Source organism: Vombatus ursinus, unplaced genomic scaffold (assembly GCF_900497805.2).
Source record: "Vombatus ursinus unplaced genomic scaffold, bare-nosed wombat genome assembly UNPS02015255.1, whole genome shotgun sequence".
Classification (NCBI taxonomy): domain Eukaryota; kingdom Metazoa; phylum Chordata; class Mammalia; order Diprotodontia; family Vombatidae; genus Vombatus; species Vombatus ursinus.
Genome location: NW_020955033.1, coordinates 38,632,824 through 38,657,335, shown reverse-complemented (window position 1 = coordinate 38,657,335; position 24,512 = coordinate 38,632,824). Strand labels below are relative to the sequence as shown.

At 37.8% G+C, this 24,512-nt stretch overlaps 1 protein-coding gene across 5 annotated transcripts in view; it reads left to right on the top strand.

Moving 5' to 3' along the window:
• Positions 1–16: 16 nt before the first annotated feature.
• LOC114031886 (piezo-type mechanosensitive ion channel component 2) overlaps positions 17–24,512 on the top strand; it is a 527,965-nt gene continuing 503,469 nt past the window's right edge. For all 5 annotated transcript variants that reach the window (XM_027847078.1, XM_027847079.1, XM_027847077.1 and 2 more), the window contains exon 1: positions 17–264. In XM_027847078.1, the coding sequence (XP_027702879.1) occupies positions 201–264 (64 nt within the window). In that variant the 5' untranslated portion in view covers positions 17–200. The remainder of the gene's footprint in view (positions 265–24,512) is intronic.

Here is a 24,512-nt window from a genome sequence, read left to right as displayed (position 1 = left end):
GAGAGAGAGAGAGAGAGAGAGAGAGAGAGAGAGAGAGAGAGAGAGAGAGAGAGGATGTTTGACCAAATGAGATCAGTATCAGGCAGGACCACCTAGACTGTCATGGGACTGTCCTCGGGGCAGTGACTTAGCTTAGCTTTGTGTTCTTACTGTTGTCGCCGCCTGGTTCCCGGGTTCCTGTCAGAAGTGCCCCCGAAGCGATGGCCTCAGAAGTGGTCTGTGGACTGATCTTCAGGCTTCTGCTCCCTGTCTGCCTGGCAGTTGGTAAGTAAATCCTTGAGCATTGTTTGCGGGATGGGGACTAGGAAGAAGTGTGTACTTCTTGGGGGGGGGGGGGTGACATTCATATATTCTTGACCACCACCGGTGGTCTTGCAGATAAGAGATTGTGGGTCGTTCTGAGAACTTTATTTCGCAAGGGTTGGATTTGGGGAAGCAACTGTCATTATTAACATGTCCCCAGCCCAGATGTTCTGCAGCTGGGACTTTCTACCTTCCGAACTGGCAGAATCCGGGTTCCACTTTACTTTCTCTTAAACTTTCTGGTTGAGGATTTTGAACGGCCAAGTTTGATATTTTGTGCCTAGGATCTTTTAGAGTCAATAACACGTAGATTTTATATCATGGAATACTGGCTTCTAGCACACAGGATGGAAATCCAGTAGGGTTAAAGACAAAAGTGACAATATTGCCTTGTAGATTTTCATCCTTTTCTAAAGGCTTCTATTTGCCCAGGGATAACATCAATAATAACATGCATGTGGTCTACCCTCTTACTTACCCAAGTTCCCTACAAAAAATTGAAAAAACCTGAGCCCCACAGAGAACAGAAAGTGGAATGTGTGTGTGCTATGTTGGGTATAAAGGAGATACGGAGTTGTACTCTAAACCTCGCATTTTCTCTAAGGGAAGCTTTGTAAATGCAGCAGTACCAAATCTTTAACTATTCCGATATAGATGGTACCACCTCTTAAAGGAAATCATGCTTCATCTTTGAAAAAAAATCAGAGTCTCCTGTTCTGGGGAGAGTTTCTGTCTTCTATGATGCAGTAATGGTGTTGTATTGAATTGTAACCCCTCCAGTCAGTCAACTAATGGTTGATAGAGATGTGTTTTCTCCTCCAAACTAAAATTCTGATATAGAAATCGATTGGGCTAGTGAGGCAGGTAAAAAACTTTAAGAAGCTATTGCATTTTAAATAACAAATATTTTCTAATGGGAAGATAGTAGACTTTCTGAATGTCATTGTTCTGCCAGAGACAAATGCATCAAGATCACATCAGTTCTTTTCAAGTTTTGTTTGTGTTTGTTTCAGGAATTTGGGTGAGTAGTGGAATAAAAGAGCAGTGATTGAGGTTCATCCCACTACTTCAAGAATTATAAACTTCAATTGCCCTGAGTGTTGGAGGGTAGTAAGCATTTTCCTGACAACCTGGGAAAGCTCCTAGAAAGCAGGATCCCAGGAACCTCCTGGAATTCTTCAGGAGTCACCAGTTCCTTCTTTGCACTAAGACCATTTATTTTCAGTGCTGGTCAGTTTCTTCAGATTTCATATCAGTCTGATTGACAGACAACAAAGCTTTGCTTAGATCTCTTTTCTTCTGAATAGTTTCACTAATTACTTTGAGATGATGATGATGAGTATGATATGGGCTTTGACAAACTTTTTTTTCATCTTTTTGTTTTTTCTGTAGAATGTGTGGAGGTAGTGGAGAGGGAAAGGTTGAAGTTTTCAGAATCCAAGGAATTAAGACCTTGCTTTTTTACTTTCTTCTGTTTTGTTACAAACATACACACACACACACACACACACACACACACACACACACAAACTGACCCGCATCACATTGCTAGAAAAAAATTCTGACTCAGGTTTCTTGGGTGTGTGCGGGGGGGGGGGGGGGGTTATGGGTATATGTATAGGGGGAAGAGGATTAGGAGATAATTTCTTGAGGAAAGGAGAGTAAATTTACTAAAAACTGCTTCTACCTTAATTTTCCTCACACTTCTCCCTAATCAGTCTCTTTTTCCTCTCTCTTTTTTTTTCTGTGACTGTTGGAGTATGTTTTATATTGTTCAGTAAGAGGACGCAATATTTGCTCTGGGCACTTTGCAACAAGGTGGAATTAATTATTTGAGCTACCACCTCGCAGGAAAAGCCCCTTGCTTTGACACAGAATCTGTCACTGTTCTCTTCTCTCAAAGTTTTCGCCTTTTCAGGTAAAGGGATGTTAATTAACATGGGCATAAGGGTCTTCAATCCATACGATCTTGTTTTGAGGGCCTAAGTGATCCAGAATTTCTGTCTATTGATCATAGTATTGATTATCTTTCTCTCTAGTCTGCATTGCGTTTGGAAACACAGTTAAAGAAACTTTGCATGAAGCAAGGAAAGAGATTCTGGGATAATGACCTCTGGCTTGTTTAAGTGCCTCTGAGGAAAGAGCCTGCCTGGGAGAAAAGCTCTCAACCATCTCCTTTTCCCCTTTCCCCAAGCTCTGGCAAATAGGGCAGTGAACTTGTCCTAGGAGTTAGAGCAGACACTGAGTGAATCTGCGCTCTGTGGCTCTCAGAGCGACCTTTGTGGAAAGTACCTACGGATTTGCACGCTTGGTAGGTGGGGTGCCTGACTAGCTGATGCTCCTCAGCCTGCGGTTTCCCTTTGCCTCGGTTTCTGGGCTGCAGAAGGGCGTAGATACACTGCCAGGGGGCGGCGGCAGGAGTATCCTCTGGACAGCTCTGAGACCCTGGCCTTACAACTGAGATGAAAGCTTGGAAAACTGATAGCAATTTCAAAAGAGCCACCCACTTCCCTCTCCTTGAGCCTCTTCTGGCTTTCCCAGGGTATGTACAACCCGGTGCTTATGCACAGATGTTTCTCTGCTTGTTCCTTCTCCACCCACCTCCGCTTTCCAATCCTCCACACAACACTCGTCCACTACTGCCCCTGATAGGGCAAAGAGCCTTCAGCAATGCTTCCTTTATCTCCGCTGCCAGGGGCGGGACTGGGCTGAAGGGGGCGGGGGGCAGCATTCTCAGCTGAGTCACTGGAAGGCACTCCTACGAGCATTTCTTTGGGGGTGAGCCGAAGGGGGTGGGGTAACATAGTTGAACACTGGGAGATCCTGAAAGAGTGGCGCTGAATAAGTGTCTGGACCTAACCTGAACCCCGTAGGTGCGCTACTAAAGGGACTGGTAGATCTGTCTGCAACTGCTCACCTTCGATCAGCATTTGAGGGTAATGAAGTGACTAACTACAAAATTAAACATTCACGCTAATCGTTGTGTTCATATATTGTTATTATTGGGGGTTTTTTGGGGGGTGCATTGTGCATCCTTATTTTAAAGGCTTAACTTGTACGGGGAGTGGAGCAAGAACAGATTTTCAAGGTTATTGTAGAGATTTTGGTTCCACCTACTCCCGAAGTGCCACTAAATCAAACATTCAGGTTTCCCCTAATATCCTAGGCAGAGATGTTGCAATGATCTGTTTGCTATTAGAATCGATTTTACATTTTAGCTGTCTATTTTTACATCTGGGCAAAACAGGCAGCAAAGCCAAATATTTTCAGAACCATACTAATCTCACCTTTAAATCAACCTCTTTAATGGGTAGTATTGAAAATCTGTGCAGAAACAGGTTTTAATTTTTCCCTTCTAAGTACCAAATGAGGAAAAACCCAGCTATTTTGTTAAGCATGCTTGAAGACTCCCCTAGCTCCCCTTTTTCCTTTCACACAGGTTTTCAGATAAATTTAGGTAAGATCATCTTCCTTATTTACATGATATGTAGCTCTTGCTATATACATATTTGGTCCAGACCTATAATTATTTTTTATCAAGGGCAGTCCAAGGAAGGACACTTTCTCTAGCAATGTAGATCCTTCAATTTATAGTCTTAAAGAGATACCAGAGTCACTAGGAGATTCGGTGACTGCCACTCAGGGTGACATGACTCTTATGTTTCAGAGGAGAGATAGGAACCCAGGACTTCCTAACACAGAAAACAGCTAAGTGGCCACACTGCTTTTCCCTGTGAGGCAGAATCACAATGTGATTATGTTCTTTACAATTTAGCATGTTGGAAGCAAAATATTACCTCTCCATTATAAATGATACACTGTAAGTGCTTTATTATAAAATTTCAGACAGAAAAATCATCTAAAAGTTAGCTTAAATTAGAATCTTAACTTAGTACCTTACAGCCAAAAGGGACCTTAAATGTAATCTCTTCCATCTATTAAAATTTATACACAAAGAAATTGAGGCCTCAAGAAGAGAAATGATTTACTCCAGAAAAGGCAACTATTTCGTTAGTGACAGAACAAAGACTAGGACTCAGGCCTTTATACTTCTGTCTTTCTTTAAAAAAAAAAAAAAGAAAAAAAAGATATTGATGTAATCTAAGGGGGGCAGGGTGGAGATACCAATATGTAAAAAGTTTCAGACTTCATACTCAGATACCTTGAACAGCTGCAGCCTCCCTTCCCCAACTAAAGTTTGTATAATTATCAGTTATATACAATTTATAATCCTGCCCTTCATATAAAAAGCTACTGACCCATGTCAGTCTAGCTCTTACTCAAAGTTGTTTTTCTTGTGTCTGTGAGAGATTTGTGCTTATCTGCCTGAACTCACTTGATCTTCTGAGACCAATGCTGGTGCTGGGTCTGGAGTCAGGAGTACCTGAGTTAAAATCCAATCTCAGATTCTTACTTGCTCTGTGACCTTGGCAAGTCACTTAATCTTTGTTTGCCTCAGTTTCCTCAATTTTTAATTGGGATAATAATAGCACCTACTTCCCAGGGTTGTTGTGAGGATCAAATGAGATAGCATTTGTAAAAGGTGCTTAGCACAGTGCCTGCCACATAGTAAGCATTATAAAAATGCTTGTTCCTTCACCCTCCACCACCTCTTATGTAGACCAGTTTCTAGTTATCTATATATAGTTTTTCACCTGAACTATCAATAATACTCTCTTGCTTAATCACTTTCATTACTAAGGATAGTAAGGGAATAGTTCACCTGAGGTCATAGAATATTGATCCAGAGGAGATAGAGCCAATGAAGCTACATCATTGGTATTGTGATCCAACCAACACAGAAGAAATAACAAAAGAACTGTAAGAATAATCAGGTAAAATAAACAAAAAAAAAACTGCCTATATATGAATAGCCTTGCAAGTGTAATAATTTTCTGTAACTTCCTTCAGTTTTACTTAAATTTCTATCTAGGAACTTGTTTAGAACATAAAAGAAAGTCTACCATAATTTCTAGGACAGCTCATTTTAAAAGTATATTTTATAGCACATTTCAAGTCATCAGAAGAAAAGACTTGATATGATTATCCACTAGTATCAAATGTGTTTGTTTCTAATATGCCTACTTAGGTGTCACTATAAAGAATGATCATGTCTAGATTTATTCGCTTGAGACATTTACATTAACTTTTTCACTTCCCCTCCCCTCCTTCTTCCATGTTCATTACAGTAGGGGAGACTTGGGATTTCGTCAGTATGTGAAACTCCTAGCTTCCAAATCCTCTCTACAAATACTGATCTATATCTCTTCTGTAATTTAGAGTCTTAAAAGTTGTCTGGGAAAAATGAGAGATTAAGAGACTACTAGCCCATGGTCACATAGCTAGTGTGTGTCAGAGATAGGACTTGAATCCATTCCTTCCCAAATCTAAAGTTGATCTCTTCCCCCACGCCATTACACAATATTTACTCTTACTTACATACCACATACTTACTCATATGTGTATATAATTGTTTTCTGTTTTCAAACTTTTAAATTAATAATATTTGGGAACAACCAAATATTGATTATTTTGTTCCAAAATAGACCTTACTTTATCACTTACAGGATCAATTATAAAATGCTCTGTTTTGTGTTCAAAGGCCTTCACCACCTTTGCTCTCATCCCACACTTTCTGGTCTTCTTACACTTTATACTTACACTACCCCAACCCCACATACTATGAGATCCATTAACATTGGTTCTGGAATAAATTGACCTTATTTATGCCTTCTGCTTTTTTTCCTGAATATATGTCTACTTTCTAGCCAAATTTCCTTTAAACAAATATGTATTATCAAGTAAAACAAATCATGTTATGTCATGTCTCAGAAGTTCTCATTATGCACCTCTTTCTTGTTCTTTGAATATGGAAACGCTTGTTTTCAAATTATGAAGTTTACAATAAAATGAGAAAAAACTTCAAAAGGTTGACTTCAATTATGTGAACTTTATTTCCAGGTAATATGTTAAAAGAAATAAATAAACCAGAATAGCCATTTGGGAGGAGGATTTCGAGGGGGGTACTTTTTATCACCAGTCAACTAATTTCCATCTCTACTCTTTTGTCTTCTTATTTCATTGCACATGAAATGATACTGACTTTTATTTTTTCTGATTCTGAAGTGGCATGTCCATAAGATTTTTCTGATGTGCCTTCATTTTAGTCTTGAAATGAGCAAATTTTCCTTTTTCATTTGATCTGATATCTTCTTTAACTGTGGGTATCCCACAAGTCCAGGGTCTGTCCTGCCCTCTTTGATTTTCCTTTTATACTATTTCAATTGCTAATTTCACTTGTTCAATGATCATTTCTATGCTAACAATTTTCGTACCTACTTATCTATTCCTAACCTCTCTGCTGACCTCCAGTTTTGCATCTCCAGACTGCCTAAAGACATCTTGAAATAAATGTGCTGTAGCCATCTTAAACTTAACATGTTCAACACTAAACTTATTCTCTTTCCTCCTATACCTTTCCCTAACTCCTATCTTCTCCATTACCATAGAGGGCAACACCATTCTTTTAATCACACAAATTCACAACCTAGGTGTCATCCTCAATTACTCGCTATCTCCCACCCCTCATATACACTCTGTTGCCAAGGCCTGTCAAGTTCACCTTTGTAATATCTCTTGAATATTCCTCCTTTTCTCTTCTGATACTGCCACCTCTTGGTGCATGCTCTCATCTCCTCACACTTGGACTCTTGCAGTACTCTGCTGGTGGGTTGGCTTGCCATGAGCTTCTCCCCAGTCCATTCTATCTTCCACTCAGACACTGCCAGTGATTTTGCTAAAGCTCAAGTTGAAACAGGTCACCCCCTTTACTTGATAAACTTCAGTGACTCCCTATCACCTCCAGGATAAGATAGGAAATTGTCTGTTGTTCAAAACCCTTCATAACATAGCCTGGATCGATCTTTCTAACCTTCTTACACCTTACACCATCACTCCCATATACAATCCAGTGACACTGATCACTTTGCTACTCCTCAGACAAGACAGTCCCTCTCTGGCTCCAGATATTTTCATTGTCTGTCTCCTATGCCTGCAATGCTCTTCTTTTCCTAGTTCCACCTCCTGTCTTCGATGGCTTCCTTAAAGTCTTAGCTGAAATCCCATCTTTTACAGGAAGTCTTTCCCAATCTCTGAATTTAAGCTCCTTCCCTCTGTTGATTGTTTCCTATTTATCTTCTTTGTGTAACTTGTTTATATATAATTGTTTGCATGTTGACTCCCCCATTAGAGTGTGAAGTCCTTGAGAGTCAGGACTGTCTTTTACATTTCCTTTTAATCCCCATTGCTTATTAGCATAGCCTGGCACTGAGCTTAATAAATACTCATTGACTCCTTCAGAGAAATAACTGTAATTAAGTTTAAGTATCAATAATAAGAATTTTTATATTATAGACAGCAGTGATTTTATTAGTTTTTCATGAGTCTTTGAATTTTTTAAACTGTACTGAAGATAAGAGTTAAGTCATTGTGTTTTATGACACTATTTTTTATAAAATGCCCAAATCTGGCCACCACTGCCACAGGTACTATTTGCTTTTGTATTTTGGTGCCAAATCTTAGTACAATGGTTAGAATATAGTAAATACTTAATAATTTTTTCATTCATTCATTCGTTCATTCATTCATTCATTCATTCATGTAACTAAGTAGAAAATTAATTTCATTAACCAGGTAGTTTCAAGTAGGATACTATATTATTAAGCAAAATAATTAAGGTTTTGGACAAAGGCTTTATTTATCATACGCTTCACTTTGTCTTCTAGATGTAGGGAGAATGACAAGGGAAGGGAAGAAAGGCAAGGGAAGAGAGATGTTGGATGCCACATTTCAAATCTTCATTGAGTTGTATCATGTTGAGACATGAACCTAAAGATTACCAACTTTCTAAACCTTGACCTTCCCTAATTCTCACAATGAACCCAATCTCTTTCTGTACAGTTCTAGCACTGATTATATTCTCTATGTTTGGCATTTCCTAGTTTAATATAGCTGTGGGTTGCTAATGATTATCCTGTTGTGAAATCAATCAATTAACATTTATTAAGCACCAACTATGGGCCAGGCACTGTGCTAAGCACTGGGAATTAAAAAAAAAAGGCAAAAGACAATCCCTGTGCTCAAGGAGTAACATTACACACAATCTAATGGGGGGGGTGGATAACATGTAAACAAATATATACAAAGCAGGCTTTATAAGGATGAGTAGGAAGTAATTTACAGAGGGAAGGTACTGGAATTAAGAGGAGTTGGGGAAGACTTCTGTAGAAGATGAACTTTAATTGGGATTTAAAGAACACTAGAAGGTCAGGAGGTGGAGAGAAGAGAGAGAACTTTCTAGGCATAGGGAACAGCCAGAGAAAATGCCTGTAGCTGAGAAATGAAGTATTTTGTTCTCCTTGTGGAATAACCTGGACAGCAGTAAAACTGGTTGGAAGAACAGTTATTACTCTTGCATTAGTATATTAATTTTAAATACATTTCTCTTCTAAGAAATGGAAATCCTGAAGAAAATTCAATACCTGAGAATTCTTAGATGCATGATCAACAAGGAAGCCATGAAAATCACTCTACGGTGTTTTCTGGGAAGTTCTTAGGGTAGTGAAGACACTGGATACTATGGGTATCCTAGAATTTCTATAGAAAATAAAGGAATAATAACAATCCCTGTGGTTGAGAATTTTTTCAAGAAAATCCATTAGTTGTGAAGTAGGTAATTTCAATGAGTAGATAACATAGGATCCTGGTATCATAAGTTGAAGCTGTAAGGGACTTTAATGACTACTTACCAAATCTCCTTGCACATCTATATTGTTGCTTTGACTTTAGATATTGAATTCATTTGATTTTCTGATCTCTATTCTACAACTCACATTTTAGATGGTGCTTTGAGGTTAAAAAAACAAAACAAAACACTTTAAGCAGGCAGTTAGGTGGCATAGTGGATAGAACATTGGCCCTGGAGTCAGGAAGATCTGAGTTCAAATCCAGCCTCAGACACTTACTTGTTTGTGACCCTAGACAAGTCACTTAACCCTGATTGCCTCTAAAAAGAAAAGAAAAACATTTTACATATGTTATCACAGTTTCTCAGCTTGGAGTTAAACAAACAAACAAACAAACAAAAAACTGGGTGTGAGACCTAGCTTTACCACTTACTAACTGAGTTACCATGGACAATCATTTAATTTCTTGAAATTTTATTTATCTTTAAAATGGGAGTTAGGAAACTCTCATTACCCATTGTATAGGGTTATGATACATAAATCACTATATAAAATGTTACGAGTTAAGTTATTATTGCTATAAAACTGGTAGACATTAGAGAAACTCTTTTTGATTGATTAATTCTATTCTCCCAAGAATTTCAAAACCCTATAAAGAAGGGTTAAGGGTGGCTTTTAATTTCTATACTTGTCTGTATGTATAATTTTTAAAGATATATTCATTTCTTTGAAATATTTTTCAAAAGGTCACCAAAATTTGTACCCCTGCTTGAATCTTCATTACTCTGAATTTAGATTATGAAATTTTATTGTATCCTTGAATGATGAAAAAAAGGTTATTTGTCCTCTGGTCTTTCTCAAACTTTTTAGGTAGCACCCCTCCCCCCACCTCTTCTCTATTAGCTCACATTCACCTAGCTTTAAGTCAAAATAACTCCCCTTATGGCCTGGAGTTGCAATGTAGAACTATTCCTTTTCCTCTCAGCCCTTCTCAAATGAAAGAAAAAAAACAAATAAACAAAAATGAAACAACTGTTCTCTGACTTATTCCCTACTTAGGTGTCACCTAGCTAATCCAACAAACCAGTCAATCAGTAAGCACATATTAATTGCCTTCTCTGTGCCAAGAACCATGCTAGGGTGGGGGAAGACAAAACCAAAAAAGAAATACTCTTTGCATTCATAATCCCTACTAATGTGTTAATGGGTATTTTTACCTTAACATGTTACCATAATATCAAATGAAAAAAGTGTTTTTAACCAATGAATAATCACTGAAAATAGAATATTTTGGTTGAAATAATTGTTTATTGAATTTTCCCAAAGGACACATCTTAACAAAGGCTTTCTGAAGATGTGTTAGCAGAGCATTTCCTAAATTATGTTCTTTGGAAACCTGATCTTCTATTCTATATAAATAGCAGTCTCATTCTAATGATAATCTACCCAATGTTAAATGTTAAGTTATATATGTATTAAAATACTCATCGTGTGTAATTCCCTATTGGAAAAAGGCAATCTCCTTGCTTTGCCCTAAAATTTCTTCTATGATCCTCTATCCCAATTTCCCTATGTCCATCAGGAAGAGATGTTAAAGGTTCTGCTAACATTTAAAATCCAGAAATTTTGCTTGATTTTCCAGTTATTTTGGAAAACTTCTTTCTAGTTTTTTTGGTAAGGCAATGGGATGAAGTGACTTGCCCAGGGTCACACAGCTAGGAAATGTCAAGTGTCTGAGGTCAGATTTGAACTCAGGTCTTCCTGAAACCAGGGCTGGTGCTCTATCCGCTGAGCCATCTAGCTGCCCCTATTTTGGAAAACTTTTGACACAAAAGAATGACTTTTAAAAGTTTTGGAAAACTTTTAACACAAAAGAATGGTTTGTATTGCAGAACTAGTAGGAATTAGTCCAGTTGGGGAGACATTTTATATTCTATTCAATTCAACAAGCATTCATTAGGAAGATACTGTCTATAGAACCTGTTGCTAGAAACTTGGGAAGGTAAAGAGTTAAGATAAGACATGGTCCCTTGTCCTCATTTAGGTTAAAATTTAGTAGGAGAATAAGAAGGGAAAAATCCACAATGATTATAAGCAGTATTATAAATTAAATACATTAGGAGGGTGTACAACAAAGAATTATGTGAGGTCCTTACTAACTTGAAAAATTCGGGAAGGCTTCATGAAGGAGTGAGGACTTCAGTGGATTTTAAGGGATGGGGAGAAATTCAGTAAGTGAAGATAGGGAGGAAGAATGTTCTAGGTACAGGGAACAATGTTCACAAAGACAGGGAGTTGAAAAGGTGTAAGCATTGTACTGGTGACAGAGCAGTCCGACTTTGTTGGCACCCTTCTCAGATTGAAAAGAGTAACTCAAGAATAAAGCCAGGAAGTTAATATGATATCAATTTGTGGAAGACCTTGAGTATTAGACAAAGAAGTTTGAATTTTATTTGTCAGGCAATGTTTCAAGCATTTTTCAGTTTTGTCTGAGTCTTTGTGACCCCATTTGGGATTGCCTTGGCAAGGATATTAGAGTAATTTTCAATTTACTTCTCTAGCTCATTTTGCAGATGAGGAACTGAGGCAAATATGGTTAAGTGACTTGCCCAGGGTCACACAGTTAGTAAGTGCCAGATTTGAACTGAGGTACTCCTGATTCCAGGGCTGGTACTTTATCCACTGTGCCACCTTGCTGCCCAGTAAGGCATAGGGAGCCGCTGAAGATTTCTGAACAGAGGAGTGGCATGACTTCATTGATTCATCAGAAAGATGAATGTTGCAGTGATATGAAGAAAACTAACTGAAGAAGATAGAGTGGCGTTTTGAAGAACTATTAGAAAGTTATTACTTCCAGACAGGGAAGTAATGAGAACTTTTATGGGGATGATGATAGTTGGCAGCTAGGTGGTTCAATAGATACAGTGCAGGGTCTGGAGTCAGGTAGACTCATCTTTGTGAGTTCAAATCCAACCTCAAACACTTACTAGTTGTGTGAACCTGAGTAAATCACTTAACCCTGTTTGCCTCAGTTTCTTCATCTGTAAAATGAGCTGGAGAAGGAAATGGCAAACTTTTTTTTTTTTTTTTGGTGAGGCAATTGGGGTTAAGTGACTTGCCCAAAGTCCCACAGCTAGTGAGTATTATGTGTCTGAGGCCAGATTTGAACTCAGGTCTACTGACTCCAGGGCCAGCCATTGCACCACCTACCTGCCATTATAAACCTCTCTTGTATCTTTGCCAAGAAAACCTCAAATGGGGGTCGTGAAGAGTCCAACATGACTGAAATGACTCAACAACAATACAAGTGCAGACTTGATTCAAGGAGGGCCAGGTAATCCACTCTGAGTATGCATTTGAAATGTTTATCTCAGGTCAGCTTCCCTTGGTCCCTAGATATTCCTCACCCAACCTGCTACACCGGCACTATGTATATGCTCAAAGGAAGCAAATACATGAATCCTTCAAATTCTTGCTTGGTCCTTCTCCTCCATGAACTCTTCCTTGACTACTCTAGCCCTCAGGGAGCTCCCTTCTCTTCAGAACTTCTTAAGAGTCTGAGAGTCTGCACCATGCATTCTTGTTCAGGGCAGCTAGGTGGTGAAATGGATGGAGTGCTGGCTCTGGAGTTAGAAAGACCTGAATTCTAATCCAATCTCAAATATTTATTAACTGTGTGACCCTGGGCAAGTCACTCAGCTCTGTTTGCCTCAGTGTCTCATCTGTAAAATTAACTGGAGAAGGAGATAGCAAATCACTCCAGTATTTTTGCTAAGAAAACCCCAAATGGGGTCACAAAGAGTCAGACGTGACTGAAATGACTGAACAACAACAATCACAGTGGGAATAGAGAGCTAGGGAAGGATGTGAGAAAGATTTCAGAAGTATATTTGGTAAAGTTCTTTACACTACCCTCATATTCCTGATTTTTATATTTTGTGGCATTCATCAAAACACAGTACCCCTATTGGTGGTCATACCTATTGTATCAATATGAAGTATTTTGACCCCACATTTCTAAATATCCAGTATTTGTGTAGACAGACACTTGTCAGAAGCACATCTGAATAGACATGTGAAACCTCTAAGCAGCAGATATTAGAGACCCCAAACTTATATAGAATAGAATAATATCATAGAGTTTGAAGTTAGTACAACCTCTAATACATCTTAAATCTAGAACTGCTGCCACCATTGATTATCCTGTCTTTCCTTTTTCACATCCACAAACTACATATATGTCACCCAAATATCCTAACTGTTATTTGCCTCAGTTTCCTTGTTTATAAATCACACAAAATTGGGGAACACATGACACACAGGGAAAGGCTTCCAGTGATATTTAAACTCTGTAGATATGCTGACTTGCTAAATGAAGTCCTACCTGTCTCTCTTCTGTTTCTTCTAATACCACAATGTTCTACACCAATAGTATCGAGTATCAGACATTAGCTTTTCCTTTCTTTTTTTTTTAAATTATGTTGGCTTCTAGCAACCCCAAACTAGGTAAGGTCTTTATGTAATATTCATGGCTATTGCCCACAGCTCATATCTGTTGCACATATAACTCAACTGCCTTGCCATCAACTGTTCTGCCATCCTTGTTGTGCTAACATTAGCTGCAGCTATGAGTGGAAGATAATAATTTATAGTGATCTACATACTATCTTGAAATTTCATTCTAGCCAAGTTCAATATCATAAAATACAACATGATTTAAATAATGTGGTAAATAATCATCTTGTTTAATATATAGTTTTGAGAAATAAAAACAAATCAGTGAAAGGTTACCCTGTGGCAGCACCCTTGAAAGTACATGATTTTTTAAAAAATGGTACCGGTTATAGTGAAATCAGCACAAATTAATTTATTTTCTATAACATTCATGCCTATGCAAGAAGACAGTTTTAACCATAGATACAGAAAAAATAAAAAAGAGTCTAATGTTTTAAAAATAGTAATTAGTAATTGGGATTTTCATGGAATTTAATGAATGTTGGTCTTCAAAATCATCATCTTAAGAGATTTCACATTTTTCTGATGATGCTGTTTTGGAATTTCCTAATGAGTCAGTTAAAGCACCAGTCAGTCTAATCATGGTAAATATCTGATGATTTTCTATATCATTTACAGTTTAGGGAAGAGAGTTCCTGGTTGGAATTGTAGTCCAAATAATCTTTTCTTCTGAGTAACAAAATACAGTCAAACAAGTCAGATTAAAGTAGTAATTATTCAATTGCTTACAGAAACAAATATATTCTGCCATCCTATGGGTCAATGAAATACCCAGGTAAATATGTTCCTTTATTAAACTGTCAAATCTGATTATTAATTAAAAGTAGTCAAGAGGCAAGCTGAACCTCTGTTTCACATTTAATCTTCTCCATGACCTGCCCCTTCTTACTTTTCCAGTACCCTTGCACTTTACTCTCCTCCAAACATTATGATACAGCTTCATTGGCTTACTTGCTCTTCCTCTGTCTCTCAAACATGATACTCTGTCTCCCTTTTTCCTTACCTTGGCAATGTCCTCCACACCTGGAATGCTTTGCCCCCTTACCTCTATGTTTTAGAGTCCCTTGCTTTCTATATGATTCAGTTCAAGTCTCACTCTCTGTAGGATATTCTTGATCTCCCTGACTCTTAATACCTTCCCTTCTCATATTACCTTCTGTGTAAAACACACACGCACACAAATACACACCCACATGCACACAAATACACATATACATAGACACATACAGATATACATGTGTTTGTGTATATATACAGAGAGAATATGTGTGTATGTATGTGTGTATGTATGTATGTATGTATGAATGAACATTTCTAGTTATGTGCATGCCTCGCTCCCATTCTCAGTTCACATATTGGTGAAGCCTCACTTACAGAATCTTAAGCATAACCTTGCAGGTGTGTGAAATGAGCATAATTGTTTGGTGGTTTGAACAAAATATGGCAAGTCCTCAAAGAGATGGGAGTACAAGATATCTTGTTTTCTCCTGAGGAACCTGTATATGTGTCAAGAAGAAACAGTTACAATGAAACATGAATCAGCTGGTTGGTTTAAGATTGGAAAAGGAATATGACAAAGCTATATACTGTCACCTTATTTATTTAACTTATGTGCAGAGTATATCATGCAAAATGCCAGGCTGGATGAATCAAAAGCTAGAATTAAGGTTGCTGGGAGAAATATCAACAATCTCAGATATACAGATTATACCAGTTTGATGACAGAAAGTAGAGAAGAAGCCTCTTGATGAGGTGAAACAAGAGAGTATAAAAGCTGGCTTGAAGCTTAACATAAAAACAAAAAAACAGAAAGCAAAAACAAAACAAAATGGAGATCTTGGCAACTGGTCCCATCACTTTTTCACAAATAGAGGGAGAAGAAATGGAAGCAGTGTCAGATTCTATATTCTTGGGCTCAAAGATCACTGCAGATGGCAACCGCAGCCATGAAATTAAAAGATGCTTGCTCTTTGGAAAGAAAACTATGGCAAATCTGGATAGCATACTAAAAAACAGAGAAATCACCTTGTGGACAAAGGTCTGTATAGTCAAAGCTATATTTTGTTTTGTTTTTTTTCATAGTAGCAATGTAGGCTGTGAGAGTTAGACTATAAGGAAAGCTGAGCACTGCAGAATTTATGCTTTAGAAATGTGGTGCTGAAGAAGACTTTTGGCAGTCCCTTGGACAGCAAGGAGATCAAATCAGTCAGTGCTTAAAGAAATTAATTCAGGATATTCACCAGAAGGTCAAATACCAAAGCTGAAGCATAATTACTTTGGCCACAAAGATGGGAGTCATTGGAAAAGATCCTAATATTGTGAAAGATTGAAGTCAAAAGCAAAAGGGGATGACAGAGGATAAGATGGGTACACAGTATCATGGAAATAATGAACATTAACTTGGATAAACTTTGAGAGATAGTGGAGTATAGAAGGGCCTAGTGTGCTTTGGTCTATGGGGTCACAAAAGAGTCAGACTTAACTGAATGTGACTGAACAACAACTGTCTCCCATTAGAATGCAAGTTACTTGAAAGCAGAGATTGTTTTTGCATATTTTATTTTATTTTAGTTTTTTCTTCATATTCCTGGAACTTAGCATAGTTCTTGGCAAATAGTAAGTACTTCATAAATACTTGTAGAATGACAGAAATGATGCTTGCAATAAATTTCTTCTCATATGTGAAGGTTTTTTCATGTATTTTGTAAATAGGATATTTTGCTCATTGTGTTTTCTTAATACTTACAATCCAATATTAGTAAACTATTTCTAACATTTCCTCAAATGTTGTTCTGTTCATTATTTTAATAATTTTTATTGTTCTTCCCTGAACTTGACCATTTTCCCCTGGATCTTTCTATTAATGGGAACTCGACATGTGCCCTGTAGTACCACAAATGCAGTAGTCATTCAAGACTGTTGACTTTTTGTTCCATGATGCAGTGTCTCATTCTGTACTGTCTTAAAATAGCATGTAGTTTCATTTACTGCAGTGTTACAGAGGAAATTCATGTCTAATTTATCATTCACTCTTATCTCTTCATCTTTTTTTTTTTGCTTTACTGCTTTCTAGGTTTCTTTTCCTATTCTTCCCCAGAAAATGCATTTGACAGTATTTTTTTTCATATCTCAGCTCAAACTTGTTCTAGCAGCTCAAACATATTTTATAAGGTTTACCATTTAGTTATTTATTAGGCTAAAATTTAGTATTATGTAATTAACTGCTGTATTGGCCTGATTATAGCTGAACTTTCCCTCCAATTCTGGCTTAAGTAAAATACAAATGCAGCATTTGATTCATGGTATTTTTTCCACTATGTGTGTATGTATATGTACTTATACATAAATATGTACACATATGTTATTTTAAAAGAGATTGTGTTTTAAAGGGGAAGGCTTCAAGAGTGACCAATATTTGAACTAATATGATATGAAGATAGCATCTTTGCCAACAAAGGCAAGACCAAGAGAATAGGGAATGGATTTGAAGGCAATGCCAAAGATGATTTTGTGATTGAGTCATTATCACCCAGCCCTTTGATATATTCTATGCTTAAGACATCAGGCAGCTTATAGCCCAGGGTTTTTTGCAGGTTCACTTGGCACAGAGGAACACTAATATAGAAACAAAAGAAAAATCACTTAAGTAATCAGACTCAACAGAACCTCATTCCTTTGCCACAGAGGTCTTACTTGACTTTCTAAATATCCATCCTGTAAATACCCTCAGATCACCAGTCATAGTATAATGATTATTTTAAGGACACCATCTTAGAGGCCTGGGCTGTGCCTGTTCTTATTCTACTGTTTATAGGTAGGTAGCCTCTGACTTCAAAGGAAACTGAGGGCTGTTGACAGAAGCCAGTGCCTTTATCCTCCTATCAAGACTTCTAGCCTTCCTGGACATATTAACAAATTAGCCAATTGTATTAATGCACCTTCCAATTTTCACCTTTCTTCTCATTTCATCTCATCTCACTTTGTTTTCTTCATGCCATTTATTCTTAATAATTCTTTGATTTGTATTCATTGTTTGCTCATCAATTCTTATACTTTCTAGTGGGTATTAAGACTTGCATTTGATTCCCATTTAGCAAGCACTTAGCATATGCCTAGTACTGCTCTAAGTGCTATGTTAACTACAAAAGAAACATTATCCTCCTTCTGGAGCTTAATTTCGATGGAAAAGGAAATACAAAGGGAGGATATGATGGTATGATCCAGGTAAGGAAAAATCACATTTAGACTTCAGTTCTGCCTGGTTTGCACATAGAATAAGATGCCCTTCCCAGGATAAGCCAATCATGGCAAATCTCATCATTCTGTTTAACTCAATTTGGATACTCAATACCTTCTTAACTCCCTCAATCCCCTCTCCCTTGTAACTGGAGGGTTGCAGGGTAGATCACTAGGCAGGGATCTGGACTTTCCAGTTCATTCTCCACTTTCCATCTGCAGTTCTGCTTGGTTTGAACTTGATGGTTACTCTGAGCCCTTCCCCACAGACTCCTCCTTCCAGCTTCCTTTTGTGTGTTCTCTCCCCTCTCCTCCATGATATTGTGAGCTCCTTGAGGACAGGGGCTGTCTTTTTTTTCTTATTTTTATGTCCAGTGCTTAACACAGTACCTGGCCCATAGGTAACTAAAATAAAAGAAATAAATGTTTATTGAATTAAAATGAAGTTGACTTTATATATGGAATACTACTCCATTCATATAAAGCACCTCTTCATATCACAATTTTTTATTATAGCACATTCTCCATTTGCTGCCTCTCTTTGTACTTTTTTGTCTCAATTGTCTATAATTTCATCTTTATGAAAAGTTTTAAACTAATTGGTAGAAATTTATTTTCTCAATTTAATGCAAATTTTGAGATGCTTTATCACAAACTAGACTGTAGAATGCATGTAGTAAAGTAGGTTGAATGCCGTCCTCAGCATCAAGAAGACCTGGGTTCCAGTTCCACCTCCATCCCTGATACATAATTGTTTCTGTTTGTGTCTTCAGTTTTCATTCTTGGGATCTTTCCATCCCTCTTTTTATATAAAAGGTCCTACTTGGGCTCCTACTTGATCTTTCTTTTGACCAGGGGTGGGAAACCTATAGCCCTGAGGCCACATGTGGCCCTCTAGGTCCTCAAATGCAGCCCTTTGACTGAATCCAAACTTCACAGAACACATGTGGCCTAGAGGTGGCAGGTTCCCCACCCCTGCTCTTGACTCTTTGAAATCTCTGGTGCATTTCAGATGATGGTCAACATGCTTTTCTTTCTCTAATAATTATAGTTTGCTTTTATATAGCATTTACTATGTACCAGGTATGTGCTAAGCTCTTTGGAAATATCTCATCTTATCGTCACAACCCTGGGAGGTAAAGACTGTTATTATCCTCAGTTTTCAGATGAGGAAACTGAGAAGAGGTTAAGTGATTCACTCAAGGTCACAGAACTAGTCTGGGGCCATATTTGAACTCAGGTTTTCCTGACTCTAGTCCCAGAGCTCTATCCATTATGCCACCTAGCTGCCTTTCTCTCACTTGTTCTAATGTGACACGGTCACTTCATCAATCAGTTCTACACTAGCAATCAGTTCTTCCTAATTGATGAGAATCAGCTCCAAAATAGCAATTCTCTGATTTTGCCTTGATATTTTGAGAGATGAGATTTTTATATAGACAAGCCAAGAATGTATTAGCTGCTTTGCTTTTGAAAGCGAGAGTTACTTATATGTGTAGGACAGACTCTGGACTCACCCTCCAATCTTGCACTTTGATTAGCCAGTGGGTTCCAAACCCTGTTGTGGTTGTTCAGCCATTTTCAGTAGTCGTGTCCAACTGTTTGTGACTCCATTTGAGGTTTTCTTGGCAAAGATACGTGAATGGTTTGCCATTTCCTTCTCCAGCTCATTTTGAAGATTTGAAAATTGTGTCTGGGGCCATATTTGAACTCAGGCTTAAGTGACTTGGCCAGGATCACACAGCTAGTTAGTGTATGAGGCCAGATTTGATTTCATGAAGATAAGTCTTCCTGACTCCAGGCTCAGCACTCTATCCAATGCCCTTCCATCCCTAGTGGCTAGCTTCTACTCTCCTTTGGGTTCTAAGGATGACCCCAAGGAGTTTTGATTTGTAGTACTATCACTCATGCTCCCCCCACTCCACCCCAATCTGATGTATTTACCCAAATATCAATCAATAAGTTAAAATATCCTGATTACCAATTAGTTAATATCAATTAGTTTTCATAAACAGATATTTACTTAGAAGGTTCAGCAAGGGGGGCAGCTAGGTGGTGCAGTGGATAGAGCACTGCCCCTGAAGTCAGGAGGACCTGAGTTCAAATCCAGCCTCAGACCAAACACTTGACACTTACTAGCTGTGTGACTTTGGGCAAGTCACTTAACCCCAACTGCCTAAAAGTAAAAAAAAAAAAAAGATGCAGCAAGGATGGAAGTATAAAATCATCCCCCCAAACTATGGTATATTTTCCTCTCTATATATCTGCACTGTTCCTGGTATTGGTAGATTCAAAGTGTGTGCTACGATACACCCCCACCCCTATCCAAGGGTGGTAGCCCTTTTCTCCCTTTAGAGAGTTCCTGTTAAGTTCACTTCTGGGGATGGCAGAATTTGTGGCTAAGTTGTTCCCTTGCTTAATTGGGCTGGCTCCTTGCTGGGTTGTGTCAGCCAGATAATTCTGAAGGACCTAATCCTTACTGGATGTAGCTGCTGCAGCCACTCTAGGAAAATGGTTGCTTGTGAGACCTCTTGTGTCTTTGATGGATCTCTCTCTCTCATTGGCACTTGGACACTCACATTGGTGGATACTCATTTGCTTGAGGTCAGGAAAAAAGAAACACAGTAGAGGATAAATAAAGGGGCTATGATGAGAGCGTGTTGCCCAGTTCAGGAGGGGTTCTCCCCCAGGGCAACACAAGTAGTGCTTATCTTGTTAGACACTAGGGAAGAGAGAGATGGTTCTTCTGTTTAGTCCTTTCGTATGCACGCAATTCTGGCTCAGTTGCCAATTAAAGGGTTTTCTGTACCAATGCAGTTGTGTGTGCTCTGAAGCCAGAAGGGAAAAGGCCTTTCCATCATGCATTTCCAGAAACAGGTTCACCACACCTCCACACAAATTGACAGCAAGCAGAAAATATTGTATACTAGGAACTAGGATGTCATTGTCTGATGTCTCCACCCCATGTGTAAAGGCATCAAATACAAATAAGTAAGAAAAGATCAGCAAAAATATAGTGACAGTTGCATACTGTTTAACTTTAGGTAGAAAGATGAGGATTCCATTTAATATAGTTGCATTTGAAATCTTTGCTTGTCTATCTTCCTGGAGTCTGGAAATTGCTTTTATTTTGACTCTTTCCAAAATAAAAGCCACTGGAAGTCAATGAATGAGTGAGTTGGAAATTGCTCCTTTTCTGCTCCACGTCTCTTGTCTTTTTTGGTGGGAGAGCCTGGTCTGTTCATGTGATCACAGATGAAAAGTCAGCTCTGGCAGAGGCATCCAAACACTTCAGAAAAATTGGCCCTGCTCAAAAGAGTATGAGAGACAGTTGTGAGTCCAGAGCCCTCAAAGAGTTATGCCTTTGGGCTGGAGCTCCGGTCTGACATAAAGCCACTTTATACTGGTTTTCAAGTTTTTTGTTCTTTCTTTTTTTCTTGATAAAAACATGGCTTCATAAAACTAGAAGGATTTGCCCTGAAGCATACCTCTTTATTTAGAATGAAGTGTGACTCAGTTTCCTCAGATATACTTGGACAACAATTTGGCAATTTAATGAAGTGACTGGTTTTTCTGAGCAAAGCACAGTTGAAGCCCCTGCTAAGCAGAGTAAATTCCTTATTGAATATGTAAAGGGAGTGAATTATTTCCTCCTTTCAGTCTGATCTGAAAATACCTTGGGGCTGTGGGAGAACATAATCCCCAAAATGGTGCATTCTTAAAGTTAGCACTGCTATCAAAGTTTTAAGGATTTACCCAGCAACAGTATGACTCAGTTAGCCTGGCCACTTAGAATTTACTTCAATTCAATAATTTTTGAAATATTGACAATTTTTAATCACTGAAAATCTGGAGATTTAAAAAAATGAAACAACCTCTGTCTTTAAGCAGTTTATATTCTACTGGAGGGCTTTAGTGCAATGCTGAATGGAATGGAAGGTTATATACAAGTATAGAAACTAAAAATCTAGCCTTGGTGAATTTACTGGTAAAATCCTGTTTCATGTCCTAAAATCTGATAATCTCAAATGGTTGTAGTACCAATATGAGTAATTGGCTCATTGGAAAATGATTGGACTAGAGGGAATCTTAAGAAGTAAGCTAATCCTTTTCCCTATCTTCAAGAAGTATTAGAAATGCCTTCAGGTGTTAAAGAGGGATAGATTGAGATTGGCACTAGAGGAGAGAATTAGGATAAATGGATGCACATTTCAAAGAGGCAAAGATAGGATTGATATCAGGAAAAATTTACTAACAAGGGCAGCTAGGTGGGACAGCTAGGTGGCACAGTGGGTAGAGCACCAGCCCTGAAATCAGGAGGACCTGAGTTCAAATCTGGCCTTAGACCAACCGCTTGACACTTACTAGCTCTGTGACCCTGGGCAAGTCACTTAGCCCCAATTGCCTAAAAAAAAAAAAAATTACTAACAATTAGACTTATGCAAAAGGAGAATTGGCTACTCTGGGCGGGTTCCCCTTCATTAGCTTTTAAAGTTAAGGATAGAGAACCACTTCCTGGGTATGCTGTAAAGTGAAATTTTGTTCAGGTATGGGTCAGAATAAATTTCTTCAAACTCTAAGTTTCCATGTGAATTAAAAATGCTACAGAATCTATTCATGATATACATAAAATTTCCTTTCTGATTATGTGTGTAGGAGATATAGAAAAGTTCCAAAGAACCCTGGGTATATTGTGTGCAATGATTTATAATAGGTAATTAAAAAAAATAGGGTACTTAGCAAGTCAATGGTCATAATTTCTCCATGAGTCTAAGCCATTAGAGTATGTTATGATATAATTATTGACTGTGATTTTTCTTTTAGCCATCCTTATAATGAATACTTATGCAATGCTGAGTGGTTGATATGTGCATACAGATATTTTAAGTGAACTGACTGTGTAGATAGTTATGATGAATTCTACTTTGAGTCTACTTTTCTTTAAGAGGCAACTAGGTGGCACAGTGGATAGACCACTGGACTTGAAACCAGGAAAACCTGAGTTTAAATCTTGCCCTATTAGTTGAGCAAGACTAGAAAAGACACAACCTTTGATTGTCTTAATTTCCTCCTGTAAAATGTGGATAATAATAGTACCTACCCCCCAGTTGTTGTGAAAATAAAATGAAATATTTGCAAAGCATTTTGAGATACACAAATGCTAGTGATTAGAGCATTTAGAAATATATAATGATTTCTAATGGAATAATGAAAGTAGAATGGAAAATTAACCTTTCAAACCATTATCTCCTTAAGATCAAACAAAGCCCACTGCTGTTTTCCAAAAGTTCTAACTTGCTAGTCATTCTATTTTGAATTTCAGTGAAATTAAATTCATACAGCAGGACTACTTTATTTTTTAAAACTGTGATATTTTTAATGGACATCCAAAGCAGAGGTTTGGACTGGACAGCCTTCCTAGTTCCTTCCAGCTCTGAATTGCTTTTCCTAAGAGCCAACAAATGACAGTTTGCTAAGTGGCTCATTTGAAGCCACAGAACTTAAAAGAAGATAATTTTTATATGCTTGGCTGACTTGAATCTCTTCCTCTAGGATAGCATGGTAATGTGTCAGTGATTGCCATGATAAAAAGGAAGGAAGTTAGTTGTCACAAAATATTTTCTAACATAGGGCTACAATTCAGACAGTTTAAATGATGCTTTTATGCAATTTTTGTACCTTATTACTAAGCCCTCTTCTGAATATGATAAGGTCATGATGACTTCCAAATTGTCTTTTGCTAGAGGAAAGAAGCTTTTAGCAGACAATGCAAATTGATAACACTCTTTAAAAATTGAACTAGAAAAAATGATTTTTACCATGAGCAAATTCAAAATATATCTAACCTGCCTAGATTTTTATTCTATTTGTTATATGTAATCTCTTTAATCAAAAGAAGATTATTTTCTTTTGATATGAGTAATAAGTAGGCATATTAATTATGTTACCCTCTCCTATACCCATATTTACCACTCTTTAGGGGAAAGGAAATTTCTATATGGCATATAGTAATTACTATAGTGCAATTTGAACAACCATAGCCACTATCCCTATAGGATGGACTCATTCTATTAGTAATTGTCTTCTACGTTCATAACTATTTTAGATTCTACTACCGCAAAGTGTAGACACTTAAGATGCTATCTATAAAAAAAGGGTGATTGGGGTGGTCATATTCTTCACTGGTGAAGGAAATATTGATATTGATGAAATTATGGATCATTGAAATATGTTCACTCATTATTTTGAAAAATCACAATGAAACTTTGAACCCATTTTGTTACTTGCCCTCACTCTATGTTCTCTCCTTCAAAAATAGAACTCTGTAGGTGAATTCAGCAGTATTCTAGTTCCTCATTATTTTCATTATTCCATCTGTACTGGTATATACTATGTGGGGACAAGCCCTTCACCCATATAGGTACCATATCGCCTATCTAGGAAAAGGAACTCTTTGAAAGTCTTTCCATGATATGGGCTTCCAAAGTTTGTACTTACTTTACTCTGTGTTCATCTGTGATACCAATCCTAAACTGAGCCCTTGATAGAACCACCACCTCTTTTTACTCACCATATATTCTGCCACAAATGTACACCTAGTGCATAGTCTCATCACAAACCATTCCTCTTCTTCTAGGCTGCCTTACTTAGATCACCCAGGCTGACCTCCAAACCACACAAGCCAATATTCTGCCTACCTCCCAATGTTTCTAA